Below are 19,909 nucleotides of genomic sequence, written 5' to 3'. Positions count from 1 at the left end.
CAATACAGGCCGGCCCGCCAACATCAGTGATGTCAGCGGTCCTTTTCCTCGCCTCCACCCACACGACCGGTCGTACCTAGCTACATGCAATGCTATTGGGTGTATACAACGCGAGCCGCGCTCGGAGTTAATCTATGCAGGGTGTTTGTTTGTGTGTGCGTGCGCGATCATACATGCGCGGGGATCAAAGGTCGTGTGCGGGGTCGGGGTCGAGCTCGAGCTCGAGCTGTCGTTCAAGGTCCATGTCGTCGGTGTCGGTGGCTCAGAGCCCCCTACACCGGGCTGGGATGAGGCGGGCCAGGACTCTGCTTGGGCGTGTCCCAGTCGGGCACGCACTGCTGTGGCCCGAGCATGGTCGACTTGACGGGCCTCAGCGGCAGCTTGTGGTGCACGCGCACGGTGCGGAACGTGGGCGAGAGCGCTGGGAACTGGGCGCAGCGTTAGCGGGGTGTGTGCTGTGCTGTGCGGGGCGGGGAGTGGGGGGCGCGGGGCAACCGGGGGCGAGAGCGTATCTGGAATGAGGAGCCGAAGAGGCGAGGACGCGAAGAGACGAGGAAGCTCAGTGGAACACGAGTGGGAAGCACAGCAGATGCCGGTCTGCTGCCCGCGATCACCCGTCCACCAACCGAGCCCACCCACTCGTCCTCGCTCGCCACCAAGCCTAGCGTCCCCGCCGTCGCCGACAGGTGCGCTGGTGCATGTGCACGCCGCACGAGCTGTGCGGGGACGCACATTCCTCTCCGCCGGCTATCTAGGCTAGTGGTCTGGGCGATCACTCACCTGGCTCTCGAGAACAAGCAACTTATGCCCGACATCTTCGACCTTGAGGCCCTGCTCAAACTTGCGCTCGACATAGCTCTCGAGGACGAGCTGCGCGAATGTTGGGTCGCCGCGCGCGCGCGGTGAGCGGAGGGACATTGCGACGCGCGACGAGTCGGGCGACGAGCCGAGCTGTGGTGATGGTGATGGCTTATTTGACGCGGCGGTTGACGACGACGCAGAGGCATTTGCCGACGCCGAGCACGCAGCGTTCGCCTCCTGCGCCTTGGACTTTGCAGCGAGTGTCGTGGCGTGGGCGCGCCTTAAGAGGATGGACATGGTCGTGAGGTGGGGTGGTTGTGAGGGATGAGGGATTTTGGGGAAGTGAAAGTGCCGCCGGTAGTGGTGGGGTAGAGGTAATGTCGCAATGAGCGTGTGTTTTGTTGTGATGGCGAGGCCGATGCGAGTGCAAGCACGGGCGGCCTGCTTTTATGTAGATGGTAGTGAGTGTGCGCGCTTTGGCGGACAATGAGCGACGGGAAAGCGGTAAAAGGACGATGCGGGTGAGAACAAGGACGAGGACGACGGCTAGCTTGGAATGGAATGCAATGAGATATCGAGTCATTCGAGTTGCTGGCGTCGTTGTGGGCGCGCTGCAGTGGTGGGTTTCACATGTCCGGCCTTCCTCGACATGAGCAGGGAGGGTTAAGGGCGGGCGCGGCCTGGGTCGGTTGCAGGCAGGCAGGTCGGCATTCTAGCAGAGGGGGGCGGGGCGGGGAGGGCATGCCCAGCCAAGCGAGGTGAGTCTGTCAGAACAATGGGGTCAGGCTCCTGTCTCGTCTCGTCAGTGGCTGCAGGCTGCAGGCTGTCGTCGAATGGGGGGACAATGGCGGGAAACGAGAGGAAGTGCATTTTTGCGGGGTCGGCAGTTTTGGCCGATCCGGCCATGTCCGATCAATGGGCAAATGGCTGGGCCTTGTGCCCATCAGCCAGCCGACACCAGCCTTACCCCGCATTCTCAGGTGGGCAGCACGACGGCGGCCTTGGTGCTTCACTATTGGTTGGGTCACTGGCTCGTGTCTGGCTCATATGAGTCTTGACAATGGATGCCATTCAAATACAAAATGGTAGGAAATACAAATGACACTGTTCGAGTCGACCCAATGTGGAGGTTGTGGTGCTATGCTATGCGACGCCGGCTACGCTCTAATGTCTAGCTCCTTATCATCATCGCCCTACGCGTCGATCTTTGGCGGCACGGGCTCGACCTTGACAACTGGCTTAGTCGCGTAGGTGGGCGGCGCCGGCTCGATGCCAGCACAGGCGTAGCCGGGCGGCTTGCACTTGTACGCGGGCGGCGGGACGGGGGCCCACTCTCCGTCCTCGTTCTCGCGGTCGACACCGGCCTCGAGCTCGGCCTCAGCGGTGGCCGCGAGGCCGGCAGTGAACAGGCGGACGGCGTACGCGCTCTCCGGGATCTCGAAATACGCGCGCACGATGCGGTGGACGCGCGCGTGCGCGGGGAACGAGTACTCGAGCCGCAGGAGCTTTGCGCTCATCTGCCACTTGTTGCGCCCGTGCGCGAGCTTGTAGGCGACGTAGCTCTCGAGGATGAGCCGGATCTGCAGGTCGGACAGGTTGCCGGGCGCCATGAACGCGCGCACGACGTGCGCGTGCGTCTTGATCGACCCGGGCTCGGGCGCCGCGGCGGGGAGGGACGCCGTCGACGACGACGAGAGGAGCGAGGGGGCGAAGGACGAGGCGGCGCGCGAGGGGCCCGCGGTGGAGGGGGAAGAGGGGCGCTGGAGCATTGTGTGTGGAGCCGGTGGCTGGGTGGTGGTGGTGGTGGTGGTGGCGGTGGCTTTGCCTTTTGGTGGTGGCGCGGATGTGTGATGTGCTTGCTGTTTGCTGTGGCGCCGTGATGCGCAGAGTGCTTTGCGTTGTGGATGGGGGCCTTTGCATCTCCCCCTCGTCGTCTTATATACCCACCGACGCCAACACGTCGCCAAGAAAAACAGCGACGGACCTCGCATCGTCGTCAAGCATCTCGGAAGGTTTCAAACGAGGTGGTTGTGGAGCGAGTAGCAGCAAACATGTGGAGCAGGCACGTGTCCCGCCTCGCTGTAATATCGGCCGCGTACCGAGGATATCAAGGTTCAAATTGCCACTAACCCCCACTGATGCCCTCGTCATAGCTCGTCGATGTCGGCCTCGGAAGGTTTTGCTGATGCATCCACGCGGACGGACGGCCAAGCGAGGCACACGTCCTGGCTGCACAATCATGCCGTCCCGTCCGTCCATTCGGATCATGCTCGCTCGTTGCATATGGTGCACGCAGCTCGGAGGCGGCGCCGAGGCTCGCTCGCTCGGCGTGCGAGGCCGGTGCCGAAGCCTCATCCCTCGGGGGCTCGGCGCTGTCCACAAACATACATCACATCGTCAACCGTGTGGAGGGGTCTCCTCCACCACCCCCCGAGCGATCATGACCTTGACTCGGCTCAGCTTCATCCGCAGCTACAACCACCTGCCTTATCCGCGTCACTCGAGTGGAGGTAATCAGTCCACCTCCACACACCCACTCCGAGCGATCTGTTGATCTCGAGCAGGTTGATCTGCAGAACTACAACCGCCTCCTTATCCTCGTCACCTGGCGGAGGTGGTGGTCCTCCTCCACCACGCACTCCGAGCGATCGTGACTCGACGCGGGCCGGCCGGACCCGCCCGATGCCACAGTCGACTACCACGGCCGGTCCTTGCCCTCAAAGTACGCCTTCTTGGCCTCCTTGTCGCTCTCGCGCAGATGCCCGACGTCGACCGGCTGCCGGAGGGGCACGTAGTCGACGATCCCGGCGGACTCGACGGCAAAGTGCTGCTGGAACCCGAGGAAGTGGGGGTCGAGGCCGAACTGCGCGCGGTGTCAGCTTCCCCCTCCACTGGCGACTTACCGAGGCAGTCGGCTCGCCATAGTCGAACGGCAGCGCGCCGTCCAAAAAGCGCACTTGCTTCTGGCTCAACTTGATGTCCAGCGCGCCAATGTTCTCGTGCAGCTGCTCGACCTTACGCCCCCCGACAATGGGGTACACGTAGGGGTACTTGGCGAAGATGTACGCCAGCGCGACAGCCGTGACGCTGGCCACGCCCAGCTCGTCGGCCACGGCCTCGAGCGCGTCGCTCGCCGCGACCTCCTTGTCCGTGAGCGGGAGCGCGCTGCGCCCGTCCTTGCTCGCCCCGCGGTCGGCCTTGCGCTGGAACCTGCCCTGTCCCACCGCGCCCCACGCGGCAATGGCCAGCCCGTCGTGGATCGCCAAGGGGAGCAGGTCGCGCTCGAGGTCGCGCGAGAGCACGCTCCACTTGCCCTGGTAGATCACGAACTGCGCCAGGCCGTGGTCGCGCGCGTACTGGTTCGCCTTGGCGACCACCCACGCCGGCGTGTCCGAGATGCCGAGGTAGAGGACTGGGGTCAGCATTGCTACCAGCGATCGACTCACCCTTGCCCGCCTTGACGAGGTTATTGAGCCCCTGCACGACCTCCTCGATCGGCGTGGTCCAGTCCCACCAGTGGAGGTCTGGGGTGCGAGTCAGCTCGCTGCTCCTAGCTCAAGACACAACCCACACAGCACGTCCACATAGCTCGTCTGGAGCCGCTTGAGCGAGTTCTCCAAGCTGAGCACGATACTCTTGAGGCTGTTGCCCGCGCGATTAACCTGGATCGGATGGTCCTTGTTGCCGTTCTTATAGTTGCTCGTAAACTTGGTCGCGATGACCAGGTCGTCGCGGTTACCTCTCGCGGTCACCCACTCGCCAATGATCGCCTCGCTCTCGCCCCCCTGGTAGCTGTTCGCCGTGTCGATGTAGTTGCCCCCCGCGGCGTAGTACGCGTCGAGGAGCGCAAACGCCTGCTCTTTCGACACTTTGCCCAGCTGGTCCGAGTGCGACCCGAGCGACATTGCACCCAGCTGGATCGGGGACACGCGCAGCCCCGCGCGCGGCGACAGCACGCGGTACCGGCCTAGCTTTGTCGGTGGGGGGATGGTTGCCATGGCGCGGGTGGGGTGGAAGGGGAGGGAGGGGAGGGGGATTCGTGCTGTCGTCGACGACGGCGCATCCACGAGCTATCTATACACCCACCGCAGCTCGTTCCCGTGGCGTGCTCATTCAGTCATCCAGCTGCGCGTGCTGCGTGCGCCATGCTGCTGCTACTGCGCGCGCGCGCGGACAACGTCCCACCTCATGATAAGTGGCAATGGCCCACAGTGACGTGATGGGATGCCGACGAGCCGCCCGCCCGGGCCGGTCGCAGCCGTCGGACCTGGCCGACTTGCACCTCCATGCCTCCAGCTCATATCGCGCGACCCACACCAGTGCCAACTGCAACGATGCTCGATCCAATGGATAGATGTACAGACACTCTGCCTCTCTGAGCCTCATACCACTCCGCCTTCCTCTCACTGTCGCGTCGTAGCCCATCCAGCTCCCATAGTGTGCCCCACGGCCTTGCCAGCCGGAGGCGGCGCAGCAGCCACCACCGATCCCTCCCCATTCCCATTCGTGGTGCTGGCCATGACTCCCGCGTGGCCGTTGTGCTTGGGCTGGGGAAAGGCGACCCGGCCCCACGGGCTGGGGAGGGGGTCCGCTTCGTCGTCGCTAGCCAGGTGGAGTTTAGAGCTTGCGCACTGCGGCTGGCGGTCAGCTTCGTCGCGTGTGCTGTCGCGTCGCCGTCGCCACTCACGCCCATGGCCTGCCGTGGTGAGATGGTGGGGGCGCTGTCGTGTGCCTGCCACCGTCGTATATATATACTGCATGTCTATCCTCGTCACACCCGCCGTGTCATCGCCCCGCTCCTCGTGGACGCTGCCCCGCGGCGGCACGGCTGTTAGTCTCCAGCCCGCCGAGCCTACGTCAACGACGTTGGCTGGCCGCCGGCCCTTCGCCACACGTCCCTGCAGCCCGAGGCGAGCGCAGCCGTCTCCGGGAGGGAGGGCGCTGGCTGCCCCATGCTGCCCCACGCGACTCCAGCGGGCTATGATGCGGGGCAACCCACACGCAGCAGCACATCACTGATTCATACGCTACCACCAGCCTACTTGGTAAACGTCGTAGCCAGCGCCGGCGTGTTGGCGACCCAGTCCTTGAAGTACCATGCGCCCGGGTACAGCGCATGCGCCGTGTCCGTCTCGGGGTCCTCGATGCCGTCCAGGATCGCCTTGTAGTTGATGAACAGCTCGTCCGGGAGCGTCGCCTTGAACTCGGGCGAGAAGAAGCGCTCGCGGGTGAGGTGCTCGACTTCGACCGTGACGCCGAGGTGCTCGAAGATGGCGGCGGCCTGCTCGAGCGGCGAGCCAATGTCGCACACGCAGTGGATCTCCTTGCCTGGGGAGAAGATGTCAGCCAAGTCAGCCCCCGCACACCGTGGCCGGCGCTGACGCGCCGCCCCGCCCGCTACCGACGCACCGTTCCACGCCTCGGGGTCCCGGAACACGAGGCGCGCAAACGCGCCAACCTGCTCGGGCGCGAAACCCGTCATCTTCTTGTCGTCTGGGAACGGCCACTGCACGATCCACTTGTCGCCCTCGCGGCGGCGCGGGAAGATGAGCACGTTGGTGAAGTACCAGGCGGGGTAGACGAGGGCGTGGTTCTGGCCAATGTCCTTGAGGTACTCGACGACTGCGCGGGGGAGTGAGCACGTACATCCCATCACTGTGGCGACCCCACTCACTCTTCACCTTCGAGTCGCAGTGCGGCACGGGGAACTTGTCGCCAAAGTTGGCCAGCGCGGAGAAGGTGATGTGCGGCACCTTCTGGCGACGGGCAGCGTCGATGACGCCCTTGTTCTGCGCGACCTCGCGCGCGCCGGCAACGTCGGCGTTGTGGCCGTCGTAGTAGAGCCAGACTGGTGTGAGCAGGACAGCTGTGGGGCAAACTTACAATCCGCGTTGACCCACACGTTGTCGGCACCGGCGAGGCCCGCCTCGTAGCTCTCGGGCTTGTCGAGGTCGCCCTCGATGAGCTTGATGCCCTGCTGCTCGAGGGCTAGTCGTCGTTAGCCTGGAGCATCGCGAAGCTGCCACTCACCCTTGGCCTTGGCGCTCGTCTTGCTGCGCGTCACGCCCCACACTTCAAACTTCTCGGGACCGTCATCGAGGAGGTAGCGCGCGACGCTGCCGCCTTGCACGCCGGTGATGCCGAACACTACAATCTTCTTTGGGGCCATGGTGGGTGGTGTGGGTGAGCTGAACAGGAGCAGTAAGCTGGATGAGATGCCCCGCGACACCCGGCACGACCGACCGCCTTAAGTACCCATCCTGTCGTGCCGATGGATCGACTTGAGGCAACCCAATTGAGTGCGTGCGCAATGAATGTACAGAAGAGGTCGGTATGCAACAGCAGCAGGTGCCCCAGCCCGCGTCGGGAGGTCCGACGACCAGTCGGCGCCGATAATCGCACTAGCGCGCGGCATGCGCAGCCTCGCCTCGTGTCAGCAGTGAGACTCGACCTGGATATCCCAGTGGTGTGTCAGCTGCGGGGAAATCGGCCGTCTTCTTGCTGCACGTAAGAGGCCGCGCCAAGGTGTCCGTCCGCTTGCTGGCTGGCAGCGGCCTGGTACCGTATCAGCCGAGGATGGCAGTGTCGATGCGCAGTGGCGCGCTGTGCACGCCGCCACGAGCCCTCCGCGCCTCAGTATTTTACGTGAGTGATTGTCAGGGAGGCTCGCGGACGCTGTGTGGGTGCCGAGCGGTGCCGCCGGCCGACGATGGAGGAGGCGGAGGAGGCTGCACGACTGCGGCGTCCATCATCGCCGTCCGTCACCATGCCACGGCGCTCGTTCCGTTGGGCACCAACCACCCTTACCCCCATTGTGTTGGCTCGCCGACACGGGCAAGGGCATTCGGGGCAAGTCCTGTACAACCGTTGACCACTGGACAACAGTCCCCGCGGCTCGGCTCGCCTCGCTTTCGATCGTTCCAGTGCCAAGCGCAGCAGCACATGCTCACACGGAATGGATCTGCGTATCAGCATTGCCCGCTGACGCGTTGCGTTTGTGTTGTGCTGCGTTGCGTTGCGCTGCGTCGCCCCGCAGCCAGGTCGGCCCGCTCGGTACATGTACGAGAGACTTCTTTGTACATTCCAGGGCTACACACTTTGTTAGGGATACATGGGGGCGGTTGCTACGTTCAGGTCGGTCATTCATTTGCGAAGGTGTGAGTTGCTGTAGGCCACAAACGGCAGTTGCGGCGAGTGGGACGGGGTATGGGCCGTCATCCACCTGGGGTGGGTGCTGAACTGGTGTGTGGGCGGATGCGGCAGAGGCGGGGGGCCCATCGGCCTCACGGGCGGAGGCGGGGGCGGGGGCGCGGGAGGTTGGGGTAGCTGCCCGAGACGGGGCACAGGGGGGAGCTTGGCGGGGATGGGCAGCACCGACGGGGCCATGTATCCTGCCGCAGGTGGCTGTGGCGACGCCGACTGCGTGGCACGGCTGCTCGTGCTCGTGCTCACCGGTGGCACGGGGGGCGAGGGGTACCTCGGTGTCATGACGGGGGCGGTGGCGGGGGGCAGCGGCTGGACAGGGGCCGCGGCATCAGCCGCTGCTGCCGCCGCCGCTGCCGCCGCCGACGCCTTGGAGCACGGCGCGGGCGAGAGCGCGGGGCTGGTCCACAGGCCGATGCCGAGGCCGAAGGCGTCGAGCGCGGCTGCCTCGAGCCACTCGGAGCAGGGCGGGAGCGTGCTCGGCGCGAGGGTGTGTGGTGCCGTCCCCGCCGTCGCCACTGGCGCCGTCGCCACTGGCGCCGTTGCCGCTGTGGCCGGCGCCGGCGCCATCTCGAGCCACGGGTCGTGACACTCGGCGACGCTCACTGCCCGCCCCTGCACGTAGCGGCTCGGTGGCGGTGGCGTGACGACGACTCCGCCGCCATCGTTCAGATACGGGGCGTAGTGGTCGGCGCCGTTGTCGTGGTGCTGCTGGACCCAGACCATCGTGTGTGTGAGTGGGAGAGAAGAAGGTGAGCTCACGGCCGTGGCGGCCTTGTTGTGTTTTATTTTATTTTTGTCTCTTATCGCGTCGGCATGCCTGGTCGTTGCGCATAGTGCGGTGCGGTGCTGTGCGGTGCGCGATGCGCCATGCGTCATGTCAGAATACAGCAGCACGTACGCCGCGTCGGGCACCACCGCCGCCCGCCAGCGTCAGCATGATGCGCCGCAGCACACGGTAGCGTGCGGACGTCGCCGGCCCGGGGGATGTTTAGCGTCGGTGTCCGTCGGCCTTGTGCTTGGTCCAAAGCCTTGCCGACGAGTGACGCCGCCCTCACGGCCGTTAGTAGACTTGCTGGCTGGGTGATTGCCACACACTGCCACGCGTTGGTAATCGTTTGATTGTGGTGACATGGGGGTTGAGTGACAATCAGACTGCGACGCGATTGACAAACGGCCGTAGCAGCAGCGGCATGCATGTGGCGGCACGTGTCGATCATTGTTTCAGCGACCCTTGTCTTGCTTTTACTTTTAGCTTTTTGGTCACCTTGCCACTTGCCCGCAGGAATGTACGTTTCACAGCCATGGGGGGGGGGGGGGGGGCAATGCTGCTGCTGCTGGCCGAGGGCATCTGTCATCATGGTTATGCTGCGAGTGCAGGAAGCGCCGGAACGGGGTTTGGATAGGATCCATGGATATAGATAGATTGTGAGTCGAACGAGACCACAGTCCAAGTGGCGGAGGTACCACGGCCGCAGACAACACCCCACGCGACTACGTCAAGTACCCTCGAGCTTGGAGCTCGACATCGTGTCGGGTCGATCAGGGAATGATGTGCTCGCCGGTCACCAGCCGCGCACGACGTTGAGCCATGGGGATACCCGAAAACAACCGCACCGATGAGACAACTAGCGCCGGCATGCGCAGCACCTCCATTGTCAAGCACTGGGGATTGAGGTCGATATCCCTGTCGTATGAGGGCTGTGCGGCGATCATCGCGGGGGGGGGGGGGGGGCGCGAGTGTCGGGGGTGAGTGTCTGAGGCCAGTCGTGAGTAGACAGCCGAGGGTATCGATAGGAGATGTGTGATCCGCAGCACCTGGGCGAGGCATGTGGGCACGATACGGCCGTGTGAGTGACGAGCGGTGAAGGTCGTGCGACGACGCCGAGGATATGGGTACTGAGGGGTGCCGCTGCCCAGTGACCCAACGCCGGCGGGCCGGCTACCGCTCGACACGACCTCGACAACGGGCATTCTGCGGCATGCCGCCGTCGTGTCGTCGTGTCACCGGCCCGCCCGATCGATTCCAGCCCAGCGGTGTCGCGCACATGGCGGCGCGGAATGGATCTGCGCATCAACATACCCGCTGACGTGTTGCTCGTGTCGTGCCATGGACGTGGGGAGACTAGCGATACATTTCTTGGCTACACAGGGGGTGAGTGGGTGTTGTAGGTATACACAGGAGGCGATGCTTAGGGGCGGTTGATGGGGTTGTTGTGCGAGGACGGGTACGCCGAGTACGGCAGCTGTGGGGACGTTGCGGGCGCGTAGGACGCCATCCAGGCTGGCTGTTGCGGCGGTGGTGGCGGGGGAGGAGTAGGCACAGCGGCCGACGGCGCCGCGCGGTGCAGCGGTGGTCGCCCGAGACGGGGGACGGGCGGCAGCCGCGAAGGGATGGGGAGGAGCGCCGGCGCGGGGGCGTAGGCCGCGCCATTCGGCGCCAGGTGCAGCGGCGAGGACGACGGTGTAGTCTGCAGACTGGCGCTTGTCGGCGCCGAAGACGCCATGCCAGGCGGCGAGAGCCCCGGTGTCGAGTTACTCGACGCCTTGCTGCACGGCGCCGGCGACAGACCGGGACTCATCCACATGCCAAAGCCCAGCCCGAAGGCGTCGAGCGCCGCGTCCTCGCGCCAAGAATTGCAGCCCGACGCCGACGGCTGCGCGTACATCGGCGGCGTGGTGCTCGCTGGCACGACGGGCAGGGGCACGGCCGGCGCCGGCGCCATCTGGTACCATGGGTCCGGGCAGTCGACGACCGGCGTCCCGTCGGCATAGTACTCTGTATGGTGCTGCTGCTGGCGCGGTGGGAGCGGGGGCGCGAGCAGCACCGGCCTGTTGGATGTATGATTGGGAGGGCACAACTCGTTGTGGTGCTGGACCCAGACCATCGTGTGTGAGAGTGGGTGAGACGAAAGTCGGGTTGAGAGTGTGCGTTGTTGTTATCATTCGCCGGCGGCGATGCGTCAGCGCCAACGAACCCAGCGCGCGCGGCGCCAGCACCTTCCGCCGCGAACGCCGCCTCTGCCGACGCCACTGCCCGCGGCACAGCTCCGCGGCCTCAACCGACGGGTACGTCCGCCGCGCCGCTGCTGCCGCTGGAACGCTGGTATCGATTGCTTTGTCCGTGTCGATCATGGTTTCAGCAGCCAACCCTTGCTTGCTTGTTGCCTTGCCCGTTTCACGCGCGCCGCGGCGCGGGGCACTGGGGCGGGGCGGGCAGGTTCTCCGTATCGGCAATGTAGACACGCCTCGCTACATATGCATGCAGCGGCGGTGCGGCGGTGCGGGGAGCAGTACAATGCTGCTAGCTATGCATAGACACACTGCGCGTCATGGATAAAGCAAGAGACGAAGAGACGAACAGCGATGCGAGATGGGAAGCGACGTGATGCGAAATGCTGGCTGACAACCGAGCGAGCCGAGCCAAAGTGGCACTTTGCGCGTCTTGTCGAGGCGGAGTGTGAAGCGAGATTACAACCGAGTCGGTGTCTAACGCGACGAGATAAGAATTGTTGGGTAGCGAGTGCAGCGGGGAGGGGTATAAAGGTGCGGGGGGGATGTCGACAGCAACAGCAGCAATAGCAGCGACGCAACACCACCACCACCACCACCTCACCTCTCGAGCGACAGACATCTTCGCCTCTCCAGCCTCAGCTTGACCAAACCCCCCCCACACCCCCCCACCCCACACCACACAATGGGCATCATCAAGACAGGCATCCAAGCCGGCGTGGCCTACGCCGCCGTGAACAAGATCACCAAGACGATGGAGGCGACCGCGCAGGCCAAGCACGGCAAGCAGACGCCCCCGCACCCGCCGTGCAACTGCCCGCACTGCCCGTATTCCGAGCAGAGCGTGTACGGCACCGGCGCGCCGGCCTACGGCCAGCAGGGCCAGACTCTCCCGCCCCCACCACCGCAGCAGCAGGCCCTCGCGCCGCCTCCGACGACGGCGTACGGCAACGCTGCGCCCCCGCCTGCGCCTTATGGCGGCCGCTCGGCGTCCCCCCCGCCGCCCACGGCGTACGGCGGCGGCGGCGGTGCTAGCCCCCAGACCCGCGCGCTTGCCGACCCCGCGCCGCCTTATGACCCGCGCGCCGACGTGCAGGCGCTCTTTGCTTCCGCGTTCGAGAAGCGCCGCCGCTAGGCTCGACGACGGCGGCCTCAAGACGACCCCGACCCCTTCTAGACTCGTCTCCGACCCCAAGACCCAAGACCCCCAAGACAGACTCTAGACTCGTGTAAACTATGCATTATTGTTGTGTGTGTTGCTTGGCCTTTGGCTCGTAGGCTGCCTGGTGGGTGGGTGAGGTCGGGCGCGGCTGCTCCACCTCAAGCCGGCGGCACTGGCCCGCACGGCGCACATGTAGTCAGTGGCAGGCCGTCCCGGCTCCAGTGCTGCCCACCGCCGCCCGCCGGCTACACGTCGCCTCCCTCCCGATTGTCGTCCAGCCCACCCACCCACCCACCGCCCACAGCAAGCATGCAAGTCCAGACCGCTGACTTGGTCTGCCTGCGCCGCATCGCCAAGCAGTGTGCCGCAGTCGCATCGTTGGAGTCTTGTCGTCAGTGGAGTCATTACGGCGTCACGGCGTCATTGACGTCACGCCAAGCGGCGCGGCTGTGGTGGCGCCGAGCTGCGGTGTGACGGTGGTGTCGAGGTGCTGCGCGGTCGTAGAGCGCAGTGTGGTGCTGCTGGGTGTGACGTCTTCATCAGTGCGGGCTTGTACGACGTCCACGCCGACGTGCAGAGTGCCGCACACCCCCGGGCCAGGCAGTACTTAAGCCAGCCGGCCCCCTCACGTCCTCGCCACAAACACAACAAACAACAATGGGCGTGAGTCCCCCCCCCTTCCCCTCCACTCGGCCCAGCTAACCCACCCGCGCAGTGCGCATCATCCAGACAACAGCGACACTACAACCCCATGGGCGGCCCCGGCTGCGGGCCGCAGCAGCCTCTGGGCTACGCGCCGGGCCACCACGGCGGCGGCGGGTTCGGCCGGCCGATGAGCAACGCTTACGGCCCTGGCGGAGGGTTCATGGGCCCGCCTGGTGGGCGGCGTCGTGGGCGAAGGGGCCGGCGGTGCTAGCCGCGGTCCTGGGTAGCCAGGCATAGAGCTTGGGAAGCAGAGTTATAGAGCGGCATAGAGCGGCATGAACGTATGATCATATGAACGCTGTCGTCGTCTCGTCGGCACGACACAAACTCCAACTCCGTCCAATTCCGTGCTGCTCGCGCTCACTCACGTCTGCCGTGCTCCTCTACACTCGGCTCCAACTCGATACAATACCCACTCGTCACATGGTACAACCCTCTAATATCTATGCACACATTGCTCGTCGTTGCCCGACGTCCGCGCGTCGGTCGCTTCCGGCGCCGGCCCCTCCCTCGCGCGGCTGTCCTCCGCGAAGCCGGCCGGGCGAGCTGGGCTATTCCTGTCCGTCCACCGCCGTCCACTCACTAAACCGCGACCTCCTCCCCCCCGCGGCGTTCCAAGCACACGACGCGCTCCTCGAGCTCGCGGCGGGCCTCCTCGGCCTCGGCAAGGCGTGCGCGTGCGCGCTCGGCCTCTTCGAGGGCGGTAGATAACCTCGCCTGGAGGTCACGGATGGTTGCTTCCGTGTCTTCGCGCTCGTACGCCGGCGGGGGCGCGACAAACTCTGGCGGCGGGGACGGCGGCGCCAGGTCGGCCAGGTCGGCCGCGTCGAGCGTTATTGGCAGTCGGCGGTCGCTGGGGGTGCGGGCCGCGCGCGCGCGGTGGTACGCCCGTGCGAGGTGCGGGGGCGGGGCGCCGACGACCGGGCTCGCGGGGAGCGCAAACTCGAGCCGCGCGGTCTGGAACGTGTCCGCAAAGTGGGGGTACTGCGTGTGTGAGCGGGGACGTGGGCGAGGGGACGTACGGTCCGCTCGAGCGGGATGAGCTTGAGCTGCAGCTCGACCTTTGAGCGGTGCCGCCGCACCTTGTGCAGCAGGTACGCGCGGATCACTTCGAGCCGGTACTGCGGGCTCTGCTGCGCCTGCTCGGCGTCGAGCGCGACCCACACGTCGGCGGCCTTGACCATTGTGCGGGGTGCGGGTGGTGGGGGTGGTGGGTGAGGGGGCGGGGTCGTTGCGAGGTGCTCGCTGGATAAGGACGACGATGATGGTGATGTGGGAGATGTCGACATTGTGCGGCGGTTTGGGGCGGAGATGATGCTAAAAGGTGGTGGCTTGTGGGGTGGTGACGAGGGCTGCAGAGGCCGTGTCCGACTTGAGAGCAATGGTGCAATGTCAACAATGCAGTCGCCGGCGCTGTCGCTCTAGTCGTCGGCGTCGAGGCCGCCGTCGCGCAGAGTATCTTTGCACGCCGAAGCGATGCCTGTCCTGCCAAGCACGACGAAGAGATCTTTTATGGGCTTGGCACTCCACAACCTCGTCGTGGCCGCGGCCATCACGGCATGCACAAAACGTCACTGGCATCATCAGATCCACGGATTCCACCATGCATTGTGCGTCGAGTTGGAGCTGGCTGGAGCGAGAGAGTGGGCAATGGCTACTTCTTCGGCAATGACAACATGCTGCATGCATGCATGCACTGTACTGCACTGCACGACTCGAGCGAGCGAGCAACGGGGTTGCTGGAATTGCGACGACGAGTGGTGCTGGTGCCGAGCGGGGGCCGATAACCTGGGTTTGATGGCCATACATCGCCGAGGGACTGTGCAACTCTGCTACAGCAGCATCTCTTGTAGACGCGACGGCTAGCCAAGTCCTCGATCTGCTGCTCTCCCAGCCCCCGCAGATGAGCTGCACTCACGAGCATGGACGACGAGCCGCCCTACCCCAGGACCTACCCCATTGTTCCTGCCCCTGCCCCAGACATTGGGCCTCTTGGCACGCCTCCGGGCGAATGAATCTGGGCCTCTTGGCCGCAGCCATGAACAATGCAGCTGCGATCTCTCGCTGGTTAAGCCGGTGGCTCGGCGAGATCAGGCTGAGCGCACTGGGCACGCTGGGCAGCTGGGCGGCGGCCGCTCGGCGCCTGGGCGAGCAGTGCGATGAGGTGAGCGGGGACGACAGTCACCCAGCGTAGCCCAGCCTGCTCTGATTGTTGCCCGCTACGATTCTTGCTCGCGGGCATTATGCCCGTCAGAGCAAAGCACCGGCCGGCCGCAGCAGCAGCAGCACATCCACTGGCGCGCGCATGAGGATGTGGGCACGACCGCGTCGCCTCGCGCTGGCTGGCTGGCGCCGGCGCGTGTGAGAATGTTTCAACGCGCGCTTCCCATGCCCACAGTGATGGCACCAGCGAGTTTGAGCCTTCTGCAATCAGTCAAGAACGTGTGAGTACAACCAGGGCCGGGGGCCGCGCCGTACATATGCATGCTGCCAGCGCCAAGGCAAGCAAGGTCTGCCTGCCCACCGTCGACGGGTGGGGCGGCAGCGAGTCGGGCCGAGTGACGGGCCCCACTTTGTGGTGCGGCAAGTGGCGCTCGCCGACTGGTGCTTGGCAACTTGTCATGACGGCCGGTCCCCTCGCTCGCAGCGACATCATCACAGCGCGCATTGTTCTCATCTCTTCATCTCTTGTCTCTTGTTCATTACTCTTGCTCACGACTGACGACTGACGCGAGCGTCTCACTACACACCACACGACATTCATTGCATCGACACGAGCAGCTGTTCAAGCTCACCAACCCACCCCACAACCTCCACCACCCACCCACCCAACCTGGTCGTGTGACCGCCCCACCACCCAATGGAAGACCTCGGCGCCTACCGCCGCGCAGTGCGCAAGTGCATGATTCTCGAGGTGGGTGTGCGCGCTGCAAGCAAGCAAGCACTAGCTGACAAGGCCAGCCCAACGGCGCAGCGCTCGTCGCCGACGCGAGCGACGTGCTCGTCGCATTGACTACGACGCGGGCGCTCTCAGATCCAGAGTGCGTAGCGTAGGCGGGCAGAGGCCGGCACACGCACGTAGCTAACCACCGCGCGGCAGATTTGCACACACCGTCCTCCGGCACTACATCGAGCGCAAGCTCCACCGCAAGCGCACGCGCGAGCAGGTCGGCGCAAAGCTGCAGCGCATCGAGAGCAAGGTGCGTGTCGGGTGTCGGGTGGTCGTGTGACTGGTCTGGGGTGGGGCGTGATTGGGCCACCGGCCACTGGCGGGCCAAGTCGCGCACCCAGTCGTCAGCGGCGCAAAGTTGCGCAATGTCGGCTGCGCCTGCCTGGCCAGTCGTGTGCATCGCGCCTGCGCTTGACGTGCATGCCTGCACACTCGCTAACACCGCCCAGGTGCCCCAGTTCGCAGCCGACTTCCACGCCATCCGCGACACATACGCCCTCGGCCCGTCCGACGTCCTCCCCAGCCTTGTCGCCGCGCCGTGCCGCGCCGGAGGGGAGATGCACGCGCCGCCAGCATACTCGAGCGACCGGCTGCCAGTGTACACTGCCGCTGCATGACGCCGACGGGTGGGGACAGAAATGCCGGGTGGGGGGGACAGGCGCCTGTTGTACCATAGCACTCGAGGATGATGATGCATGAGCTGCGCTCCGTCGGTCGGTCGGCTTGGCAGGTCTGCCATGTCAGGTCAGGTCAGTCGCGTCAAGGGACACAGCAGAGGCGACGTCGACGCCGACGTCGTCGCTGCTGTCCGTCGGTCGGCTTCGGCTTCGGCTGCCGCGGGCTCGGGCGCCGGCGCACCTCGCAGTAAGCCAGCTATGAGGCTGCGGTTGGTCGACGACGCGACGTGAGGCAATGCATGGCTGGCTTGGAGAGGCAGCGGACGAGATGGTCCGCCTGCCTCGCCCCAACGCAGCCGCCGGCTCTGTCGTCCGTGGATCTGTGTACCTCTCCGGCGGCTGCAGTCCCGCCAAAGCACCCCTCTACTACCGCAGCGGCGTCGTCGTGCTGACTTGGGTGCCGTGACTCATGGCGGCGACTATGACGCTCCAGCTCTTGCCCAGCTCCACCATCACAGCCTAGCCTATGTAGCTTGGGTGCTCTGCTGCGCGACATGCATCATTTTGGGCTCCCACGCGTTGGTGCACCCAATTGTATCGCCCATGTATGCTGAGAGACGAGGCGACGTAGATGAACAATATAGACGCGCGTATGGCTGCCAAAGGCGCCATCGGTCACGGCGGTCAGCCAAGCCTTGGCCTTATCCAGTGAGTGCACTTCCAGGGTGCTGACTGCCTGGATGCCTGCCCACATCGCCAGCTGGTGTGCGATAACGCGCCGAGCTAGCGCAGCAAGGGCAAAGACCCAAGACATGTCCATGCACCCCCAACAACAAGCGACAAACGTTTATGCTGATGCTGTGCCTGTTTCGTGCTTGCTCGCGGGTGAAGCAAGGCAAGCGAGGCAAGCAGCCGCCAGCGAGGATCAACTCTGTTCGTGGCGGGGGTGGGCTCGAAGAAGTCACATTCTTGTCTCTCGGTGTGGGGTGGGCCGACAAGGCCGACTCTGTTAAACTCTTGAAGCTCGGCACCGGCGACGACTGCAGACAGCAACAGCCCCACTTTATCTCTCGGGCTGCGACATTTGTCCATGCTTGACTCTACACAATCACTCACTTCGTCGTCACCATGTCATCGTCTGAATCAGAACGTTCGCCCAGGTCAGAGCCGCAGCGCATCACCGCTATCCAGGTGGGTGGGGCCGTCATCGCCGTCGTCACCATCGCTGACACCACCACCACCATCACAGCCGGCACTCGCCCCGGCCCGCGTCTCATCACAGGTCGTCCGCGCACTCAACACGACACGGGCGCTCGCTGACCCCGGGTACGTGTGCCCCCCTCGCCGGCGCTAACAACGCCCAGCTACGCCCACGCCATCATCACGACCTACGTCCAGACCAAGATGGGCCGCGGCAAGACGACGGCGCAGGTCAACGCCAAGCTGCTGGTGCTTGAGCGGGATGTGAGTGGGCCTCTTAGCGGCGGCGAGGGCGTCGCCTCGCGTCGCCACCTCCTGCCTCGCTCGCTCGCTGACGCTCGCTCGCTCCCTCCAGATGCCCCAGTTCGCGAGCGACTTCTACGCCGTGCGAAAACAGTTTGGCCTGGGCGATTCTGCCGTCCTCCCGGTGCCGACACACCGCCCAAGTGTGTGCCGCTGCGGCGCAAGTAGGAGCGGGACCGACGAGCCAGAGGACACCGCGAGGAGAATGCACCCCCCTCCGCCGGCGTACCCGGGCCGCGACGGAGCCGATTACATTGGGCAGTAGGTAGCAACAGGCAACACGACGAAAATATCGAGATCTGGCGATCTGGCTAGACTGGCGATCTGCTGCCACGTCTCGGCGGGCGACACGCAGCAGATGGGCCGGACGGTGTACGATACATTCCTGGGACGGCAACGAGGACGAGCTAGCGACGATCGAGGTGGGGCACGACGACGAGCGCTGCGGATCCGGCGAGGTGGGCTAGGAGTCGAGCTGTGGACGTGGAGGTGCTGGAGCCAGAGCAAGAGGCAGGCAGACCCCGCCCCAGCAGCGGGGTGTGTGCAGTACGAGACAGGCAGGCAGGCATGCGACTGTTGTGACACCAGAACACTCAGAAAACGGATCTCGGCCCGGCGTTTCCAGCCTTGGCGTGGGGTAAGAGGTCCAGGGCAGACCCCGAAACCTCGTCGGCGGCGAGGTATTCCCGTTCGTTCGCGCCCATTCCCGTTCGTTGCTGTGCACTGACAGCTGCGAGTGCACGCATTCCCGTCGTCCTGGCATGCTCGGTCGGTGCAGCTCGTTCCATGGCTCGTTCGGCCATGGTGCGAAGAGGGCGCCGGCGGTGGAGGTGGGGGAGCCGGTGGTCGGCGTGGCAGTCGGCCCGGAGTCGGAGGCTTCTCATCTCAACGCCGATGCGCGCGCGTGCGGTACCACCATCGCGCCCGACGTCCATATGCTGTGCTGTGGCTTGGAGCCGACGCACGGCACGCCCGGCGCAGCAGCTGGAGATATGCTGGATATGCGTGTCGGTCATCCGAAGCACCAGGGACGTAGTCCCCTTCGGCCCGTTCCTCGCCTTGGCTACTACCCTCCTCGCCCCCCACCCTGGACACGATCCCAGCCATGCCGCTGCCATTACATTCATGCCATTGTCCGGTGCTATATACCTATGCGAGTGTCCTAACTATGCTTCTTCTGACTATCTGTCTGTAGTGTCCGTCCATCACCATCACTTCACCCTCTCACCCTATGCGCGCTTGCGGCACGACAGCAGGCCGCCGTAGATACGCTTGCCCTGCATCTGGAGGTACGCGTCGCCCGTGGCGCAGCTCTGGTCCTCGCCGTTGGGGCTCTTGTCGGCGTAGCCCACAGCAAACGTGCCGTAGCAGTTGGACGCCCACGTGCCGCCAAAGGTACAGCGGTAGGCGGGGTCGTACGCCTCGATGCGGCAGCTGGCGACGACCTTGTCGGCGGGGAAGTCAATGCACGCGCCGAGCCCCTCGTTCTGCGACACGCTGTCCACCCAGTAGCCCGTGATCTTGTCCTTTGCGCTGTAGGTGCTGCTGAAGACGGGCGCGCCGCCGCAGTCCTTGGGCGCGTAGCATGTCAGCTTGGCCAGGGCTGGCTCGGCGGGCGCGGGGGCCGCGGCGGCGACCGAGGCGAGGGCGAGGGCGAGGAGGGTCTTGGAGAGCATTGTGGCGTGGGTGGTGTGGGGTGGTGGGGTTGGGTTGGGTTGGGTTGAGGTTGGGAAGGTTGTCTGTCTGTCTTGTCAGCTTGACTCGTGCACTGCCCACAACCGTTGCTACTCACTCTGGCAGAGAAGTGTTGAGCTGTGAGAGAAGTTGTTGTTCTGATGAGACTAGACGCCCAACTCACCTCCTTATATACCTTACAACCCGACCCCCTCGTCTTCCATCACTGGGTCAGTTGACACCGTTAGTTGCCCGATCATCCGGCGCCAGTTGACACCAGTT

At 65.0% G+C, this 19,909-nt stretch overlaps 11 protein-coding genes across 11 annotated transcripts; 3 read left to right on the top strand and 8 right to left on the bottom strand.

Annotated features, from left to right (window-relative positions):
• Positions 1-65: 65 nt before the first annotated feature.
• LOC62_05G007639 (uncharacterized protein) lies at positions 66-1,380 on the bottom strand. The gene is made up of 2 exons (XM_062774159.1): positions 781-1,380; positions 66-428 (listed from the first exon to the last, which is right to left on the bottom strand). Exons 1-2 carry the CDS (start codon positions 1,096-1,098, stop codon positions 273-275), a joined length of 474 nt encoding a protein of 157 aa, XP_062630143.1. The 5' UTR covers positions 1,099-1,380; the 3' UTR covers positions 66-272.
• Positions 1,381-1,994: 614 nt separating this feature from the next.
• On the bottom strand, positions 1,995-2,570 carry LOC62_05G007638 (uncharacterized protein; the record flags this gene model as incomplete). The annotated part of the gene is made up of 1 exon (XM_062774158.1): positions 1,995-2,570. The coding sequence occupies one exon, from the start codon at positions 2,568-2,570 to the stop codon at positions 1,995-1,997; it is 576 nt and encodes a 191-aa protein (XP_062630142.1).
• Positions 2,571-3,496: 926 nt separating this feature from the next.
• On the bottom strand, positions 3,497-4,799 carry AAD (Aryl-alcohol dehydrogenase [NADP(+)]; the record flags this gene model as incomplete). Its single annotated transcript, XM_062774157.1, has 4 exons — positions 3,497-3,664; positions 3,705-4,213; positions 4,248-4,325; positions 4,373-4,799. The coding sequence occupies 4 exons, from the start codon at positions 4,797-4,799 to the stop codon at positions 3,497-3,499; spliced, it is 1,182 nt and encodes a 393-aa protein (XP_062630141.1).
• Positions 4,800-5,814: 1,015 nt separating this feature from the next.
• NMRAL1_4 (NmrA-like family domain-containing protein 1) lies at positions 5,815-7,076 on the bottom strand. Its single transcript, XM_062774156.1, has 5 exons — positions 6,832-7,076; positions 6,685-6,789; positions 6,476-6,649; positions 6,211-6,423; positions 5,815-6,129 (listed from the first exon to the last, which is right to left on the bottom strand). Exons 1-5 carry the CDS (start codon positions 6,968-6,970, stop codon positions 5,840-5,842), a joined length of 921 nt encoding a protein of 306 aa, XP_062630140.1. The 5' UTR covers positions 6,971-7,076; the 3' UTR covers positions 5,815-5,839.
• An 868-nt stretch (positions 7,077-7,944) lies between these two features.
• On the bottom strand, positions 7,945-8,730 carry LOC62_05G007635 (uncharacterized protein; the record flags this gene model as incomplete). The annotated part of the gene is made up of 1 exon (XM_062774155.1): positions 7,945-8,730. One exon carries the CDS (start codon positions 8,728-8,730, stop codon positions 7,945-7,947), a length of 786 nt encoding a protein of 261 aa, XP_062630139.1.
• Positions 8,731-10,196: 1,466 nt separating this feature from the next.
• LOC62_05G007634 (uncharacterized protein) lies at positions 10,197-10,892 on the bottom strand (the record flags this gene model as incomplete). Its single annotated transcript, XM_062774154.1, has 1 exon — positions 10,197-10,892. One exon carries the CDS (start codon positions 10,890-10,892, stop codon positions 10,197-10,199), a length of 696 nt encoding a protein of 231 aa, XP_062630138.1.
• Positions 10,893-11,701: 809 nt separating this feature from the next.
• Positions 11,702-12,151, top strand: LOC62_05G007633 (uncharacterized protein; the record flags this gene model as incomplete). The annotated part of the gene is made up of 1 exon (XM_062774153.1): positions 11,702-12,151. One exon carries the CDS (start codon positions 11,702-11,704, stop codon positions 12,149-12,151), a length of 450 nt encoding a protein of 149 aa, XP_062630137.1.
• Positions 12,152-13,294: 1,143 nt separating this feature from the next.
• Positions 13,295-14,103, bottom strand: LOC62_05G007632 (uncharacterized protein). The gene is made up of 2 exons (XM_062774152.1): positions 13,906-14,103; positions 13,295-13,867 (listed from the first exon to the last, which is right to left on the bottom strand). The coding sequence occupies exons 1-2, from the start codon at positions 14,065-14,067 to the stop codon at positions 13,466-13,468; spliced, it is 564 nt and encodes a 187-aa protein (XP_062630136.1). The 5' UTR covers positions 14,068-14,103; the 3' UTR covers positions 13,295-13,465.
• Positions 14,104-15,575: 1,472 nt separating this feature from the next.
• LOC62_05G007631 (uncharacterized protein) lies at positions 15,576-16,543 on the top strand. The gene is made up of 4 exons (XM_062774151.1): positions 15,576-15,797; positions 15,845-15,924; positions 15,984-16,083; positions 16,283-16,543. Exons 1-4 carry the CDS (start codon positions 15,744-15,746, stop codon positions 16,448-16,450), a joined length of 402 nt encoding a protein of 133 aa, XP_062630135.1. The 5' UTR covers positions 15,576-15,743; the 3' UTR covers positions 16,451-16,543.
• Positions 16,544-17,286: 743 nt separating this feature from the next.
• LOC62_05G007630 (uncharacterized protein) lies at positions 17,287-18,788 on the top strand. Its single transcript, XM_062774150.1, has 4 exons — positions 17,287-17,641; positions 17,700-17,776; positions 17,815-17,914; positions 18,006-18,788. Exons 1-4 carry the CDS (start codon positions 17,579-17,581, stop codon positions 18,216-18,218), a joined length of 453 nt encoding a protein of 150 aa, XP_062630134.1. The 5' UTR covers positions 17,287-17,578; the 3' UTR covers positions 18,219-18,788.
• Positions 18,789-19,182: 394 nt separating this feature from the next.
• LOC62_05G007629 (uncharacterized protein) lies at positions 19,183-19,629 on the bottom strand (the record flags this gene model as incomplete). The annotated part of the gene is made up of 1 exon (XM_062774149.1): positions 19,183-19,629. The coding sequence occupies one exon, from the start codon at positions 19,627-19,629 to the stop codon at positions 19,183-19,185; it is 447 nt and encodes a 148-aa protein (XP_062630133.1).
• Positions 19,630-19,909: the final 280 nt, after the last annotated feature.

This window comes from Vanrija pseudolonga, chromosome 5 (genome assembly GCF_020906515.1).
Source record: "Vanrija pseudolonga chromosome 5, complete sequence".
NCBI classification, from domain to species: domain Eukaryota; kingdom Fungi; phylum Basidiomycota; class Tremellomycetes; order Trichosporonales; family Trichosporonaceae; genus Vanrija; species Vanrija pseudolonga.
The sequence above is the reverse complement of the archived record's forward strand: the minus strand, read 5'-3'. Positions and strand labels throughout refer to the sequence as shown.

Coding starts and splice junctions, on each gene's coding strand:
- NMRAL1_4 (XM_062774156.1), bottom strand. CDS start 6,970: ATGGCCCCAAAGAAGATTGTAGTGTTCGGCATCACCGGCGTGCAAGGC. Junction 6,790..6,831: donor GACGAGCGCCAAGGCCAAGG/GTGAGTGGCAGC, acceptor AACGACGACTAG/CCCTCGAGCAGCAGGGCATC. Junction 6,130..6,210: donor GGACCCCGAGGCGTGGAACG/GTGCGTCGGTAG, acceptor TCTTCTCCCCAG/GCAAGGAGATCCACTGCGTG.
- LOC62_05G007639 (XM_062774159.1), bottom strand. CDS start 1,098: ATGTCCATCCTCTTAAGGCGCGCCCACGCCACGACACTCGCTGCAAAG. Junction 429..780: donor TGCTTGTTCTCGAGAGCCAG/GTGAGTGATCGC, acceptor CGCTGCGCCCAG/TTCCCAGCGCTCTCGCCCAC.
- LOC62_05G007632 (XM_062774152.1), bottom strand. CDS start 14,067: ATGGTCAAGGCCGCCGACGTGTGGGTCGCGCTCGACGCCGAGCAGGCG. Junction 13,868..13,905: donor TCATCCCGCTCGAGCGGACC/GTACGTCCCCTC, acceptor TCACACACGCAG/TACCCCCACTTTGCGGACAC.
- LOC62_05G007630 (XM_062774150.1), top strand. CDS start 17,579: ATGTCATCGTCTGAATCAGAACGTTCGCCCAGGTCAGAGCCGCAGCGC. Junction 17,642..17,699: donor AGCGCATCACCGCTATCCAG/GTGGGTGGGGCC, acceptor CCACCATCACAG/CCGGCACTCGCCCCGGCCCG. Junction 17,777..17,814: donor CGGGCGCTCGCTGACCCCGG/GTACGTGTGCCC, acceptor AACAACGCCCAG/CTACGCCCACGCCATCATCA.
- LOC62_05G007631 (XM_062774151.1), top strand. CDS start 15,744: ATGGAAGACCTCGGCGCCTACCGCCGCGCAGTGCGCAAGTGCATGATT. Junction 15,798..15,844: donor GCAAGTGCATGATTCTCGAG/GTGGGTGTGCGC, acceptor TGACAAGGCCAG/CCCAACGGCGCAGCGCTCGT. Junction 16,084..16,282: donor TGCAGCGCATCGAGAGCAAG/GTGCGTGTCGGG, acceptor AACACCGCCCAG/GTGCCCCAGTTCGCAGCCGA.